The sequence below is a fragment of the Centrocercus urophasianus genome, unplaced genomic scaffold, assembly GCF_019232065.1.
Source record: "Centrocercus urophasianus isolate 14NV4802_14NV808 unplaced genomic scaffold, USGS_Curo_1.0 seq_14, whole genome shotgun sequence".
Classification (NCBI taxonomy): Eukaryota; Metazoa; Chordata; class Aves; order Galliformes; family Phasianidae; genus Centrocercus; species Centrocercus urophasianus.
In genome coordinates, this window is record NW_024884586.1 from 17,169,494 (window position 1) to 17,185,575 (window position 16,082).

The 16,082-nt window shown below is 57.7% G+C and overlaps 2 protein-coding genes across 2 annotated transcripts; one reads left to right on the plus strand and one right to left on the minus strand.

Annotated features, from left to right (window-relative positions):
- Positions 1-1,000: 1,000 nt before the first annotated feature.
- On the plus strand, positions 1,001-2,757 carry CUNH11orf94 (chromosome unknown C11orf94 homolog). The gene is made up of 4 exons (XM_042814998.1): positions 1,001-1,218; positions 1,382-1,449; positions 1,544-1,696; positions 2,184-2,757. The coding sequence occupies exons 1-3, from the start codon at positions 1,151-1,153 to the stop codon at positions 1,675-1,677; spliced, it is 270 nt and encodes an 89-aa protein (XP_042670932.1). The 5' UTR covers positions 1,001-1,150; the 3' UTR covers positions 1,678-1,696; positions 2,184-2,757.
- Positions 2,032-15,934, minus strand: MAPK8IP1 (mitogen-activated protein kinase 8 interacting protein 1). Its single transcript, XM_042814997.1, is given in 14 exon segments — positions 2,032-3,042; positions 3,429-3,527; positions 3,781-3,851; positions 4,449-4,568; positions 4,687-4,796; positions 5,027-5,199; positions 5,611-5,686; positions 6,067-6,942; positions 7,129-7,210; positions 7,821-7,865; positions 7,867-7,932; positions 8,943-9,176; positions 11,363-11,468; positions 15,849-15,934. Coding segments are annotated over 14 exon segments (2,217 nt in total). The 3' UTR covers positions 2,032-2,969.
- Positions 15,935-16,082: the final 148 nt, after the last annotated feature.

A 16,082-nucleotide genomic window follows, 5' to 3' on the forward strand; every position in this document is an offset into this window, starting at 1 on the left:
TGCCAACAGTTCTCTCTATCAGGAAGAGCAGTTTTTGCAGTTGTCTAGCCTGGGATATGCTGGTCCCATTTCTGTATCGTCCTTTAGAAGCCTTTTGCTCTGGCCTAATTGGGCAGAGCCCTGCATGTTGCTTAGCTGATGGCTGTGTCTGTAACTCCAGGTGCCTGCCTGGTTCAGTCCCAAGTTTCCTGGGGTTCATCTTGAGGCTAGGAGAGCTGCACTTTGTAGGCTGCTTTCTAGTACCCTATGCATACTAAATAGGATTGCAGAATGGCTGCCATCCGGTCCTTAGGGACTTGGCCAAGGGCAGAGAAGAGAACTGAAGGATTGAGCAAATACTGCTGTGCAGCATTTAATAAAGGGTCTAGCTGAGGTCTGGACAGCTATGGCCATATTCATTATCACCTCTGCTCATGTAAGACATCAGTTTAGCTAGTCACCCAGAACAGGGTGTAGCCAGCCCCTGGCACTGGGCTGCCTGGAGAGCAGCAGCTCACCTGTGCACCCAACTCTGGGAGCCAGAAACCTGCCAGTGGTGCCACCTGGTTCTGACCAATGGTGAATTGGCCATGTGAGTGACAGCAGTCCTACCTAAACCATTCTCAGGGGCCTCCCAGGATACAGGAGTCACAGCCCTCTTCCCCTACCCCAGTTTGACTGCTAAGGTGAGGTGCATCCCCTTACTAGGCCATGTAGTAAGGGGACCTAGGGCTTGGTACTGCATGGCATCTGTGTTACCACCACATGGCAAAATGAAAGTCATGAACTGAGTGAACTGTGCTCCATTCATTTGGGAATTTGAAAAGGAGGGAGTGCAAGAAGATAAAGCCTAGAAAGAAGAGAACCAAAAAAGAAATTCTTTACTGTGAGGGTGGTGAGACAGTGGAACAGGTTGTCCCGTGAGGTTGTGGATGCCTCCTCCCTGGAAGCATTCAAGGCCAGGCTGGATGGGGCTTTGAGCAACCTGGTCTAGAGGGAGGTGTCCCTGCCTACTGGAGGGGGGGGGTGGAACTACATGATCTTAAAGGTCCCTTCCAACCCAAACCATTCTATGATTCTAAGTACAGGAGAGGAAAAGTTCTTGGGCTACCTGGTGGTTCCTCTGTGACCTCAGTGCAGAATGTGACAGTGGTGGGTACCAGAGCTCAGCATGCAGTGCTGGCTCTTGCTGCTCACTGTGCTACTGGGGGCTGTGCTCCCTCTGCCCCTGCGCCAAAGGTGATGACTCCCCCACCTCTTCCCTGCCCCAGTACCTGCAGTGGTGCCACAGGGGCTGGATGCTCCTTCTTCTGTAACCAGTGCTCCTGGACCAGGCTTGTAGTGTTGATGGGGAGTTCTGGAGAGCTTCGGGCTCATTCCCACCTCTGGTTTTCCTCTGCAGCTATTTTGTCCCTGAAGACTTCTCTGCCCCCTTAGAACTCCCACAGCAGCACTTTGGCTTGGTGGATGGTACAGCTCTTCCCTTAAATTCCCTCCCATGTGCTCATTTGTCCAGTGATGACACAGACAGCTCCTGAGCCCTCACCCCACTGTCTACCCACAGATTATGGCATTAAACCAAAACAGCCTCACTTCAGGACCGTAACACCCCGGGAACAGCCAGCAGGACTGCAGAGGGCTGGCAAAACCAAACGTGATGAGCTTGACTTGGAGTACTACTATGATGCCCAGCTGTGAGGGACAGCAGGGCACTCAGGTAGGTGTGGGGTGCAGGAACAAGGGCTCTCCAGCCACACTGCAGGATAGGAGAAGCTGGAGGAGCTGGGGTTTCTCAGCCTGAAAAAGAGAAGGCTGAGAAGGGATATTATTGCTGTCTTCAACAACCTAATGGCAAATACAGGGAAGCTTTAGCCAGAGTCCTCCTGGCACTGTAAATGGAAAAACAAGAATTAAGTTACATCAAGATCTTATGGTAGTCTCTGACCTCCAAGGTTTGCTAACCTGAGAAACTCCAGCTCCTTTTGGGCTCCCCAAGGGAAGGAATAAGCCAGGGCCCAAATGCACCCAACACAAACAGCACTGCAGCCCTGCTCCATGAACCATCATATTTAATAGTTGCCATCACAGCAGATCCAGCTGAAGCACAGAGACCGCTGGCAGGGAGCAGGAGAGCTTTTGTATGTCCCTGGAGATGTGTATGGCTCCCTGCAGGCGTTAGCCCTTCCCTGCTCTGTTTCTGGCAGGCACCCCAGTCTGCACAGGGCTGAGAACCACCGCAGTAGGGAAGCTCAGCCCTGTCCTGCCTCTGCCACCTGCAGCTGGAGGGGATAGAGGGGGACAAGGACAGAGAAATGCTCCCTTCCCCATGGTGTGGTCACTGCAGAGAGGTAGGAGGAAATCTTCCTTTCCCCAGGGCGTGGATACAAGAGAGGAGGGATGGGGGCAGAGGCAGGGGTGAGCTGTCTCAGCTTGTTCATCCTTTTTCTGGCACTCAAAGAGGAGATGCTGGGCTCTATCCCTCCTGTCCAGCAGCCTCATCCCCGGGGCCAGGCAGAGAAGTGATGGTCTCTGCCCTGGCAGGAGCCATCATACAGTTCTTGTTGGCTGTAGCTTCTGTGTCTTCATCCTGCAAGAGTCTGACTCCGCCAGCGCATTAGAAGTCACCCCTGAGGGATGTGACGGGAAGCTGAGCCATGGTCACAGCGAGGAGATGTTTTCACCCCAGCTTGCATCAGGGAAGGGCTGGAGAATGCCAACCCCTCCAGCAATCACAGACTGGGCAGCCAGTGGGCACTTCTCAAATAGAATAAACTAAGTATTTTGTACGATAAACACGATTTGTCCAGCCCTCCCCCCTCCCGTCACCCCCAGCCTGAGGAAGGGGAGCCATGAAAAGAGGCAGCACAGGGTCCAGGGAACAGCTCTCAGGGCCCACTTCTCTTCCAATCTCAAAGCAGCTCTTGTCCATGCACGACGCAGAAGGGGCGAGACTGCAGCCCTGGCTGTGCAGCAGGTGCCTATGCCAGCCCCTACTCCAGGTAGATGTCTTCCGTGGGGCACGTGTACTCCACATACTCCTTGTAGAATTGCTGAAAAGCCCTCCTGCAACACAGCATGGAGCAAAGCTCAACTGTACCCTCCCCATAGCGTTTACAGAGCCCATTTTGCTTCCCTTCTCGCCCTTGCTCCATCCTGCTGTCAAGTCAAACCCAGATCCAGCTCTGGGAGCCTCATGCATTAGTGCCCAGAGGTGCTGCTGGAACAAGGCCTCCATCTCAGCTCTGAGCTTCCACACAGCCCCTGGGTTTCAGCCATCTGCCTGCAAAGCTTTGCACTGGGACTTGTTCCAGCACTGTCAGGAATATGCTGCCCATAGCAGCGTCAGCTCTGGCTCTATCCCTGAGCCTCTCACTGTAGGGAAGAGGTGCCAGGTTCTTGTTCCTCCTGTCCCTCAGGAGGGAGCACCTTCCTCCCACCCCAGGACTTACCCTACAGACTCCGCTAGAGGCTTCGTGGACTCCTCTGAGACAAAGACGTGGCAGGCAAATCTGTGGTCAGCAGGATGCTTGGTAATGAACCCAAAATATCTGAGGGTGAACAGAGCAAGTGAGATTGGATTGGCAGACAGGCAGAAATAAATACACGTGCCCGCCCTTGGCAAAGGGGTTTGGGATTCAAACCCCAGCAGTGAACACTTCCCAGGCCCATATCAGGGATGTAATTCCCACCCAAAGGCTGCTCCTCACATGAAGCTGTGGGATGATGATGCTGGGAGCAAGAAAGCAGTGATGCCTCCATGTGTTAAAGCACTGATAGCTGCCCCATCTTCCTGCTACTCACTTGTTGTTCTTTGGATGGTATCCACAAAAGGAAATGTTCTTCAGCTGGAAAAAATGGCTACACTTGTTTACCTGGGGAACAGATAAAAGAACAGTCAAAGCTTTCTTCCTCAGCAGTTCTGTGGGACAGTTGGACTCCAGCTTTAGAAATAGGCGCTCAGGCTGAGCCCAGCTCTCCAAACAGTACCCACAGCCACGCTCCCGTACCCCACCCACAGGGGAGGTTTCCAAAAGCTTGCTGGGAAGGTTCACTTGCCTCTGCCCAGCATCTTGCTGTGCTCTGTTAGGCTTCTTATGGAGACCACTAATCAGCAGCTTGCAATGCCCAGCTAAAGAGATTACAGGGAAGATCTGGAGGACACCACTCTAAATAGCAGCAGAAAGGTTTAGGAACAGCTGACGGATTAGGGGTGCAGCTCAGCTCAAAGCATCCTAGCACAGCAACATGCCTGGCATCTGTGAGGGCACCATTCTGATGTATAGCCCAATGCTGGGATCTCACTAGGCTTCAGGGACCTCAATGGAGGACCTACAACCCTTTAGATGGTATTTCTAGAGGAACAAAGAGCACAAGGGATGGAAGCCCTTAATTTCTATGTGAACATGCGTGGGGGCACCAGCAAGCTCAGAGTAGCAACAGTAGAAGGGATAAGGTGAGTAGGGCACTACCTTGCTGTGCTCCTTGGAGTCATCAGCTTTCACAGCTATCTTGACCCCACGCACGCTGATCTCCAAAACACAGCTGGAGGGTGGGTTAAAGTGCACAGTGAGGCGGCGCGTGGTGGCAATCTGGGAAGGGAGACACAGACATAAATCACTGGCACTCACAGGCAGCATGCGAAGATGGCCCACCCCTTCCCATCTCCTCCCTGCTCCCAGGCAGGCTCAGCCCGCAGTGGGACACTACCTTTTGCATGGCCGCGCACAGTACATCATTGCCTTTGTGATAGGGAACCTGCACCGAGCCGAGGAACTTCACCCGAAACTGGTCCACCCAGTCGTTGCTCTTGGCCAGAGCTAGAAGACAGAGCATATGGCAAGGATCACCTCTGTTGGCCATCTCCATGTTTCCATGGTGCAAACCTGCACCATTCCCCATCCGGCAATGGGTGCAAGCTCTGACCACTACTGGCCGGAGCTGCCCACGGCCACGTTATTCCTTGCCTAGTGTCCTCCTTCCACCCCCTGTTCCGTGGTGAGGACGTGGGCAGGAGATCAGGGACATAAGCAGTACGGAGGCTTGGTACCTGTTATATGGTCTGGGTCTTTGGTGACTTCGATAGCGTAGTAGGCAGGAAAAATGCCCCGATCCCCTGTCCGCATGTTGTAGGCCTCGTACCAATAATCTTCTGCCTGCACCTCCACCAGCAAAGGGTCATCCACCTCCAGCTCCAGCTCGTCCGCGTGGCGAGGCACAAACCTGGGCAGGGAGTCACTAGCACTGTGCTGGCTGGCAGCTCTGGTGGCATGCTCACCGACACACCTCTGGAGCAAGGGCAGTGCAAGGCCTGCGGCCGGTGCAGCTGGGGAGCAGGTGGAAGGAGCTAAGATCTGATGTGCTAAATAGAGACCTGAGTGGGTTCAGGCTCAAAAGGAGACAGTACCTGGCACTAATGCGAGGTTTCCCCTATGGCATCCCCCATGTGGCTCCCAGTGCTCCTGGGTGCCCTGGGAGGTCTCTCACCCTTGGGAAGATGTTGCCCAGCCACTGCCTGGCTCCTGCTGGGCCTACTACCAGCCTAAGGACTGTGGTTTAGTTCACAGGCTTCCCATGCTAGAAACTACGTGGTTTGGGTAGGACCAGAGGACACTGCTTGTGCCCTGCACTCACCTGAAAACAGCACGGTGAGTCTGTTCCTGCTCCTCACCATTGATCATGCAAGAGAACAACCCAAAGGACTCAGCACCTGGGGAGGAAGGTAGAGGGGCATGCTGCAGCTTTGAGGGGTCAGCACCACACACAGGGAAGGACAAGACCCTCAGCTCACGCCTCACGGCCTTAGCTAAGGTTGCGCTGTCTTGGCCGTACCTCACACTAGACAAAAAAAAACAACAGCTTGACAACTCCAGCTACCCTTGCCTAAAGCTCACAAAGCTTTTCCAGCCGACCCCTCCCTAATCACAAGGGAAGAGGTCACAGGCTGTAGGACCAGCGCCTGCTGAAGCTTCTCCATCTCATGGGAGGCCCTGCAGGGCACCCTGGGCTGGGCAAGCTGGTACCAGGGCTAAGCAAGGCTGCCTGGGGACACAACCCCCAGCCCACATCCTCCCCCCGCCCAGCACTCACTGGAGGAGCGTGCCCGGCCACTCATGAAGACGTTGAGGAACTTCTTGGAGAAGTGGATGTCTGCCTCGGGGGTGGAGTCCTCTGAGAGGCAGACCGAGTCGCGCTTCAGAGCATCCTCCTCATACTCCTCACCGATGGCTGACTCATAGGCTGAGGAGACGCAGTTGTCATAGACAGTAGCCGAGTCACTCTCATCACTGTAGCCCGAGTAGCACTGCTTGAGGCTGACCAGCTCCAGCTGCACGTTCTCATCCACCACCAGCGTGTACTTGACCGAGTCATAGGAGAGGGCGCTGGTGTCTGAGCTGACGGATGCTCTCTGAAGGCCATGGCCTGGCCGGTAGCCACTGCTCCCACCACCGCAGGAGGCCCGGGGTAGGCTCGTCTTGTCAGGAGAGGACATGTAGTCCAGCACCTCATCCTCCTCACTGATGGAGGGGTTGGTTTTCCCAGCCAGGGCTGAGTAGCTGGAGGTGTCGATGTCAGAGCTGATAGACATGCGGTTCTCACTGGACTGTGACAGGAACGGCTTTTCGGTCTCCAGCGGGTCCGAGTTCTTCTGCACGGGTGTCAGGTAGATCTCCTCAGTGGCCTCCAGCCTCACGTCTGTCTGGTAGCGGATGCGGTCCCGGTGGGCCTCGGGGGCCCTCGACGTCACCACCACCACGCTGGCACCGTGGGGTGGGGGTCGGCTGGCAGCCTGGTGCTTCTCGGGGGGCCGGGATGAGGCAACACAGGCAGGTGCCATCTGAGTGGCTGCCGTGCGCCGGCACGGGCTTTCTGTGGATGTGCCCCGGTCTTTGGTGGAGGTTGTGCTGTTCTGGTGATTGACCTCATCACTCAGGCAAACATGGTCATGAGGAGGGGTCTGCTCACCTGTGAGGAGAAGAGCAGTGTTGGTGTTCCCACTGATAGGGACACCCCAGGCTCAAGCTGGACACGTGCCCACTGGGGACATTTTTCCAACCTTCTGTTTCAGCAAGGTTTGCTCCAGGCCCTGGGACAGGGATCGACTCCTAGGAAGTACCAAGGAATGCAAGCATCTGCTCTCAGACAACTTACCTGTTTTCAGAGGGGATGATGACCGGGACACCCGCTCTTGCCAACTGTGCTTTTTCCCCAGAGAGTTGTTATTCAGGGTGTCCTGAGGAGGAGAACAAAGCCGCCTTGTCACCCGTGCAGTAAACAGCACGTGGCGCCTGTCCCTGCCCGCCCCACAGCATGGGCAGCAGCCAGAGCCATCATGGCCCCTGGGCAATGCCTGGGACCGCCCAAGAGCTTCTTCAGGGTCACTGTGACCATCCTCATGCGCAGCCAGGGCACGTTTTGCTCCCAGACTTTGCAGATGGTTCTGGGGACAGCATGGGTCTTAGTCTCTCTGCAGCAGTCGCATTTTCTGCGCTGCTAGTTTTTGCTCAAGCACCAAGCTTGGGATTCTTGGGGTTTTCTCCTGCAGCCATCAAAAGCAGCACAGGAGCTGCCCTGCTCTTCCAATCAACATGAAGCAATCCTCCGCCTTAAAGCCCACTAAGATTCATGGGATTCCCTGTCCTGTCCTGGAGCACAGGGACTTTGCGTTCCTGCTGCCAGCCTTATCAGACCCTGTGTGGAAAAGCTCCTGTCCTCAAGGTCATCAGCACAGCCCATGCCCATGGCTCCCAGTGTGCCCACAGTCTCCACCATCCCCTACAAGGGCACCATCATCTCCCCCTCCCCAGCCCACCATCTACACAACCCAAACACCCCAAAAATACCTCTCCGCAGGTCTGGACGCTGGTTGGGACCAGCTGCCCGGGGGGGGGCCTTTGCTGTCCCCGTCCCCCCAGCTGGATGTGGCTCCCACGTGCCACCGGCTCCTCGGGGTCCCTGCGCAGGGTGGGACAAGGCTGCCTGCTGTCCCCTTGTCCATTATGTTCCAGCAGGCTTTCCCCCCTCCCCCTCCCCTCCATCCCTGCTGCCTTTGTCCCCTGTGCCAGCTGTCCTGCAGCCATTGTCCTGGCTCCCTGCCCTCCTCCTCCTCCTCCCACCCATGGCCTCAGGCAGAGCTGGCATCAGCTGCAGGTTTCAGGCTGGTGACACCCAGCTCCGACTACGCCCCATCTGTCACCGCCAGGGACACCTGCCTCTAGCTTCAAGCCCCTCAGCTGCACGTCACCAGTACGAAAATCCTCCTACGTGGCAATAGAAGCCTCTGCTGAAGGCAGGAGGAAGGCAAAAATAGCCCTGTGCACAGCACACCTTGCGTAGGTCTGCAAGGTTTGCAGAAGAGATGGGGCAAAGGGACTCCAGCTCAGAGGCTCAGAGTGCACGGCACTCTGGTGTAACCCTCCTGGGGACAGCCCCACTGCTGCATCTGGGAAAAGGCTCCATCCAAAACCTCCTGCAAGCCCTGAGAGTGAACAAGACGAAGCCCCGTTCTCCTGACCACTGTTTCGGGCAAGGTGATTGTCGCTGCGATTTTGCACTGGGCGCTGACGCTGATGCCCCCCTTGCCGGGTGTAGCCGCCCAGGAGCGGAGCCCCAGTCCCAGCGCCGAGCACACAGGGCTGCGTCACCGGCCCGTCCCAGGCTGCAGCCGCGGCGCTGCCAGCCCTTGATCTGGGACGCGGTGCTGGGACGGATGGCTCATTCACGCGTTCAGGATGCCACGCCTCATTAGCTCCCCGTCCCCACTAAGGTCCCTTCCCCGCTCCCAGCCGCCTTACACTGGCCCCACGGGCTCGGGGGGAGCCCACTTTTGAGCCTCCCCACGCTCGGGGGACTCGGCTCAGCAGGGAACGAGCGCATCTCTCCCCGCATCCCTCACGCCCCCGATCACGCACCCATCCCCGCCAGAAGCCCCCGGTGCCGGGAAAGCCCCCCGGGCCGGCGCTCACCTGGCTGCGAGGCACCTGCGGGAAGAGGTTGAGCGTGGTGGGGCGCTTGGGCCGGTAGCTGTCGGTGCTGGCGGGCGGCGGCTCCTTTTGCAGGGGTGCGGGCGCCGTCTGCTCCTCGGCCGGCGCGTCCCCGGCGGCGTCGATCAGGTCGAGCTGCAGCATCTCGGCCTGCAGTCGGCCTCCCTCCCCGCCGCCCGCAGCCCGCGCCGCGCCGCCCGACCGGCTCACGCGGCCCTGCCGGGATCAGCGGCGCGGTCAGCAGGCGGGGCTGGACGGGGCGGCCGGTCGCAGCCTTTTAAAGGCGCAGGGATGCTCCCCGCGGCTCCCCGCACACTCCCCCTCCAAGCCATCCCCACCGACGTGCCTGTTCTGGGACGCTGCGAGCCCCGCAGCGCTTTAGCAAGGAAACAGAGGCATAGGAAAAGGAAGGGGGGAAATCCCGGCTGGCTCCGTGGTACCTAGCTGAAGTGGGCATCTGCAAGGCAGCTGCTGCCAGCCAGCCCAGCCTGCTAGCGTGATCCCAAATCACTGGGAAAACTCAGAGGAGGAATGTCCCAGAGGGATGCAGAACAGCAAAACAGTTTGAGCAATGTACATCCTAGGAGCGATGCTCCATTCAGGATTCCATAGCTAAGAGGAAACTACAACCGCTGTTGGGACGTGTTTAATGGGCTGTAGCATAACAGGTGGTGCTGCAACCCTGGGCATGGATGGATGCCACTTGTTTCTCTCCGAAGGAAAGGTGCTCTGAAGGTGCTAGGAAGGAGACGCAGGGATAAAGGAGGTTGTTTAAAAGCACCCTGAGCAAGCAGCCACCATGCTGCTGTGTCTCTGCTTCATGCACTGGGATCCCAGAGCAACCGGGCGGCTGGCACCAAGCCACCACACTGCTGCCATCAGCCTCCGGGTCAGGCGGCTGCAGCTGGTGCACGCTGCACCCAGGCAGGGATGGTGATGGGGGGAAGCTTGGCACTTCCAGGAGCCTTACTCTGATGTAAAACCAAAGGGATTTGTTCTTCCTATGGCTGGTTCAAGACTTTTTGTGCATCCAGCTCAGGCCCCGAACGTGAAGGTTTAGTACAGACATATCCCAGCTCTTTTTCCTTCAGCTCTTCTCTTAACATTCCTAAAAAGGCTATTTTACTTTATTTTTTCCATTTTTCATTCCCACATCAAACAGTCTCGTAGAACACAAAGAGCATGATGAGCCCTAGTGATGGGCAGCCTACTATCCTGCCTTGCAGCAATCAGACATAAGGTGCCCTGCACTTCAAGACAAACGGAACGAGGCCAAACCCAAAGCCAAGACCTTGCATTTGTGCTTCACAACCTCCCTCGCTGCACCCGCCTTGGAGGAGCCAGCCACGCCTTGCAGGCTGGGTGTTGGAGCCTCTATTTCTGGAGATCTGCTAAAATAGCCCGTGATGAAGTCATCATTGTTTTTCCAGGATCAAAAAAAAAAAAAACCTCCAAAAAACCCCACCCCAAATTCTCTGTTGAGGTACTGTCTTCTGAGAGGGTGTTTTGCTGCTGAGCCTCTCTGCTTGCCTGTCCACATCCAGCAGCTGCCTTCTCCAGCCCTGCCTTGTTTGCAGGGGAATTACAGTGGGACCTCTCACTGAATATTCGGGTTAGCTCCTGCCCTTAGCAAAGGCCATGTTCCTACAGGATGCAGTCAGCAATCCCATGCTGGGGTTATTCCCAGTTTCCCAGGCTCTGCACAGCGCAAGGAGCCAAACCCATCCAAAACCTCCCCTAAGCCTGGCCACTTCCTGCAACCACCTACATCAGGCTCTCATCTCGTGAGACTCATCCTCTCCAGCTCTGAGAGCACCTGGCTCTCCCCACCCATATTTCACACTGAAGAGCCCTCTCACTGCCACTGCTTCCAGTTCTGCTCCTCGGGCAATCCTTCATACCTCATGTAAGCCATTTGTATGTATTTTTAGCAGCTGTTTTCTGACCGTGTAGGCTCCTGTGTTTAGGATCAGCTCGCTGCGTCCCTGCAACCAGCAGACACAGAGTGCCCTACAGTGGGTGCTGGGCAAGGCACAGGGCTCAGTGCCCGTGCCCCAACCACCCCTGCCATGGCACAGGGCTCTGCTTTGCAGTACAGAAACTCCTCGACAAACCCCACAACAGAAGGATTCTGTTGTAAATGGGCAACACAGCACATTTTTCTTACCCTCATTCCAGGGAAGGGTTGCAGCCCCTGTCCTAACAGACCTGGCAGATCACAGAGTTCTCCTCCAGCACCAGCCTCTCCCTGCCCCAGAATGATCCCATATGAGAGGCTGCAGAAGCCCACCAATGCCTCCCCAAGAATAGGTCTCACCACACCTCCCTGCTCACTACCAGCATGAAACTCACAGCACAACACAGAACCTCATTTTGTCCCTGCCCCCAGCGCATGCACTTACCCGGGTGGCCAAGCTGTCCTTGCAGTGCAGGCTGATGCCACACTCATCAGTGATCTCAGAGAGGTCTTCATCCTCAAACTCCTCAAGGCTGATGTCGTGGGTAAGCCTGGAGGGAGCAGAGACCATTGTCACACACAGCACATAGGGGGCAGGATGCAGGCAAGGAGCAGCACCAAGATCCCCAGGAGGGGCTCTCTGGGTCTTTACAGGGAAAAAGGACCAGGAAAAGGGATGCTTCCGGAGAGGAGAGCTAGGGGATGCCAAGGTACAGCTGGAACATGGACACCCCAGGACTTGAGCTTGCATTGAGATCTGCAGCCTTTGCACGCATCTGCCCACTGGCTGCGGAAGAAGCAGAGAGTGGATCCTCACAAGCGGGTTCAAGAGTTACCCCAGCAAGGTGCTCCCCTGTACTGTACAGGGGAGAGTAGAGCAGTGAGATCCCTCTGTGCCATTATTCCCTCTCTGGGGTGGCTGCAACATCCCTGTAGCCATTGGTGCTGCTCAGCACCCCGATGAGCCTCTGAAGGCTCCCTTACAGCCTCTTCATGTCCCCTTGGAAAGTTTGCAGAGATTTCCTTTTAGTGGCTGCAAATATGCTGACTGCCCTGCTCCTCACGTGCTCACTTGCATCCCCAGGGAGCTCCTGGCTCCTGTGCATTAAAACATTTCTACATCATACTACTGCAATGCTCCTCGTGCTTGTTCCAGGAAGGAAAACACAACAGACCAGCCAAAGAGTCTTCTGCCAGCCATGGCAGCTCCTCTGAAGGGCTGCGAGGGATGGAGGTGTCCCTAAGAGATGCAGAGAGGCCACGCTAAGAGGGTCCCTCATCCCCCACTGCTGCTGCCTGCAGAGACGCAGAGCAGGAGGCTCTCAGCACAGCCTTCAATGCACAAATCGATTTCTTCTCCAGTTACTTGGGTCACCGGTGTCATTACCAACCGCTCATTACCTCTTCCCACCGTGGGTCCCAGCACAGGGCACACCCCTGGCTTGGGTATGGGGAGATGCTGTGTAGGCAGCCAGCACCATCCCTGCCTGCACCCACAGGCAGAAAGGACCCCCACACGCAGCCCTTTCATCCCACACTGCATGCTGCAGCTCCCTCCTCATGCCCTGCTGACAAATCCTGCACATTTCCATGCCCACAGCTCCTGAGCAGCCGGGAAAATTTTGAGCTGCACTCAATGCTGAATTTGCTGCTGCCCCATGGCACCGCTTGGTGCAGAGGGCGATGCGCTGACAGACGAGAGGCTGTCCCTCGTTCCCATGCAGCCAGGGGACAGCCCTCACCCCAGACCTGCCGGTCCCCTACCATTTCTCCCAGTGGTCTTCCAGCCAGCTCTCCTCCTCCGTGCTCGACTCCATGCTCAGGGGCAGCTGCATTGAGGAGGACCCTTCCCCGGGGGGCAAGCTCCCACCCTGAGGCAGTCCCTAGTCCGTAGTGAGGAGAGGACGAGCGCCAGGTGCCCGCTGCCCCAGCGCAGTCTATGGCTGCTGGCGCTGCTCTGTCTCCTCACTGCGCAACCTGGGCAAGCTCATTAAAAATAGATGGAATCAGCTGTCCTGGAGGGGGAAAAAAAATAAAAAATAACCTCCCAGCTGAGCTGATGCCAAATCCCTGCTCCCTGCTGGGGATGCTGACTGCCTCTGCCTGTCAGCCAGCCCGGCTCCTAGGAGTGCTCCAGCAGCCGGTCCCCACACCCGCAGCAGGCATCTGGTTACCCAGCGCTGGTGCCCCTTCTACCCACTCCTTCTCCTGCCCTTGCTGCACCAAGCGGAGGAAAGAGTCGGTCCTCACCTTGGTGAGGTGCTGCTGGTGGGTTTTACTCGCTGTGCTGAATTCAGTGCCTCTCAGCTCTCATATAGTGCCACCCTGGACTCCATCTCCCATATCAGGGGCAGCTGCTCTGTTCAAATCTTCCTGGCTCATTGGAGTTAATTAAAAAAAAAAAAAAAAATCTCTGTCTCTGTGTTACTCTGCCCTTTCCTCATCTAACAGGGATGCTCCGGAACTTCCTAAAGGAGGCGATGAAGACTCTTCTTCATCGCCCTCCATGGGGAACACCCCTGCCTTTCTCTCCTGCCCCTGAAAGAGGCTGAAAACACCAGCAACACAAAGCAGCTCTCACTCTCATCAGCTCTATCACAGCCCGCAAAGCCCTGAGTGGGACTGACTGGGAACTGTGGTCACAAAGATCCTCCTGAAGATGCATCCTATCTGCTCTCAAACACCTGTGACAACCCTGGTCTACCAGCTGATAATGGCGAGTTCGTGAGCAGCTCTGGCTGCAGGTTTGGCTGCAGGAGCAGTGTGACTGTAACTGTAGCAACACAAAAGGAGGGGGCATTTACTGTATCACTCCCCGGCTGCTGCCCTCGAGGCACTCAGCTCTCCAGTCTGCCTCCCAGCTTCAGCCAGCTTGCTCTACAGCAGGCCCCAGGCAGGAGGAGGAGGAGGAGCTGCGCACGCCCACAGCATCTTCTGTGAGCAGCCTGTTGCGGGAGGGAGCCAGTGGGCGAGCTGGGGAGCAGGAGGGGCTTTGGGGCGAGCAAAGGATGGGAGAATAGGGCAAGGAGATGGGGCCAGGCTCAGCTGGGTGCAGGCTCAGTGCTGGCACTTGGTCAGGGCAGCACAGTGTGGAGGGGGCCTAGTGAGCCTGGCTGTCAAGGTCCGTCAGATCCAGACCAACCTTCGGTATCCCATCACAAAAATCAGGGTCATCCACCTCGACATCCAGCACGTCACCTCAATACCCAGCCCACCATTGCCTCAACACACAGCCCTTCACCTCATCGTTCACCACACTGTTGCCAGGATGATCAGCCATCACCTCAGCACCCAGTCCATCGCCCCCACACAGGCTCCTCAGCCACAGGTGCAGTGGAGCAGTCCTGGCTGTGCCACCTTGCCATCGAGGCACAACCCTGAGCATGAGGCTTTTGGAGGATGATGCAGAGGATGGGAGAGACAACTGCTTTTGTTTTTGGCTCCTAAAACGCCATTGCAGCAGTGGGCAGCTGCCTCCAGAGACCCTGTGCCTGCAGCTCTCCCCACAGTACCCACCAACAGCCAACACCAAAGCCACCGGCCCCGCGGCCTGCAGGCCCCCCAGCCTCAGTGCCATCACCTGCTCACCACATCCTCTCGCTGTTCAAGTCGCCACATCACCTCCTGCACAATGCAGTGCCCTGGGTGAGCAGAATCCCTGGGGATGGTGCTGCACACGGAGCCTCAGCCCCCATCCCCTTTCTAGCCCGGCGGCAGCCGTTCCCCACGCAGTGTGCAGTTGCTGGGCGTGCAGCTCTCCCAGCCATGTTGCAGCAGCGCCCAGCGGCTCGGGCAGGCAGCGCAGCAACCAGAGGCGGCCGTGTGAGCGCCCAGTGAGGGGACCTGGGGGCAGAGAGCTGAGGGAAATGGACAGAACCCGGCACAGCTCGACAGCATCCGGCCACCAATCTATAGATCTGCAGGGCTGGCGGGCTGAGAATCACCCACAGCTGGCGTCCAGCTGCAGCCCCAGGTGTGAAGCCTCCCCTCATTCCCACCTCCAACATGTCACCACGTAACCAACCTGCACCGACCACACTCACACGAGCAGCACACCTCAGCACCCCGGGATGCTGGAGCCGAGCGGAGAGCAATGGCTGAAGATGTTACGGCCCCAGAAGCACCTGGCCTGCCCAAGGCGACAAGCAAGGCCCCCTTGCCCACCGTGCTCCTTTAACCGGCGAACGCTTCCCATCCCACAGCCACTAGCGGGAGGCACCAGCAGGCCCGACCCCCCCCCCCGGCTCTGCGGGTCGACACCTCCGGCCGTGCCTGGCCCGGCCCATGCCGTCGGAAGTCCCCGCGAGAGGCTGCACCGGGCGTCACAGGGGCAGCCCCCCCGCATCCCAGACCGCTGGGTGTAGCGGTGAGGATGGGTCCCGGCACGCTCACCCCTGCTCCCCTGGGGCTGCTGCTTCCTTCCTGGGGGGGGGGGGGGGGGGGGGTTCAAGGAAAAGGCTAGAAAAAGGCTTTCCTGAGGGTGGAGAAAGGGAGGGAGCTTGGTGCTGGGGAGAGGTGGCGAGACAGGTGAGGAGACCGGAGGGGGGGGTTGACAAAGGGGGTGTGGGGCTGAAAGTGGGAGGCTGAATGGGAAATGAGGGTAGGTATATGGGGCCGACATGGGAAGAGGGGGAGAATGAAGCAATGTATGGAGGTGCTGAAGCAGTATTGTAGGGGATAATGGATCAGGTGGTGTTCAGCGATGCATGGTGTGTGTGTGTGGGGGGGGGGGTTAAGGGACACGCGGGGTGGGTTAGGAGTTTGGGGGTGTCAAAGCGCTGTACAGGGTGGATGCAGAGCTGCGGGAGGCAGGGGCCCGCAGTGGCCGTGCGGGGCTGGGGGCGCGGGGGGCTGCGGCGGATGAAGAGCAGAGCCCCGGGGTGCTGAGGCCTGGGCAGCCCTGCAGGGGTCCCGGGGGAAGCGACCGGTACCTGAAATTGGGGGGCGAGGCGAGATGCAGCCCCAGGAAGGGGGAGGAGGCGGGCGGGGATGCGGCTCCTTTCTCTCGCTCCGCCATTCCGTGGCTCTCTCCATGCAGGCGGAGGGAGGGAGGGAGGGCGGCGGGGAAGGAGCAGGGAGGGAGGATGGAGGACGGAGGGAGGGGATGCTGGCGGGGCCGCTGAGGAGGGACGTACCTGCTGCAGGGGGGGCTCCTCCCGCGGCCC

Bases quoted from the DNA above. Each gene is read 5' to 3' on its own strand.
- CUNH11orf94 (XM_042814998.1), top strand. From the start codon at position 1,151: ATGCAGTGCTGGCTCTTGCTGCTCACTGTGCTACTGGGGGCTGTGCTC. The intron at 1,219-1,381 runs GTGATGACTCCC...TTTCCTCTGCAG, and splicing joins CCTCTGCCCCTGCGCCAAAG to CTATTTTGTCCCTGAAGACT. The intron at 1,450-1,543 runs GTACAGCTCTTC...GTCTACCCACAG, and splicing joins GCACTTTGGCTTGGTGGATG to ATTATGGCATTAAACCAAAA.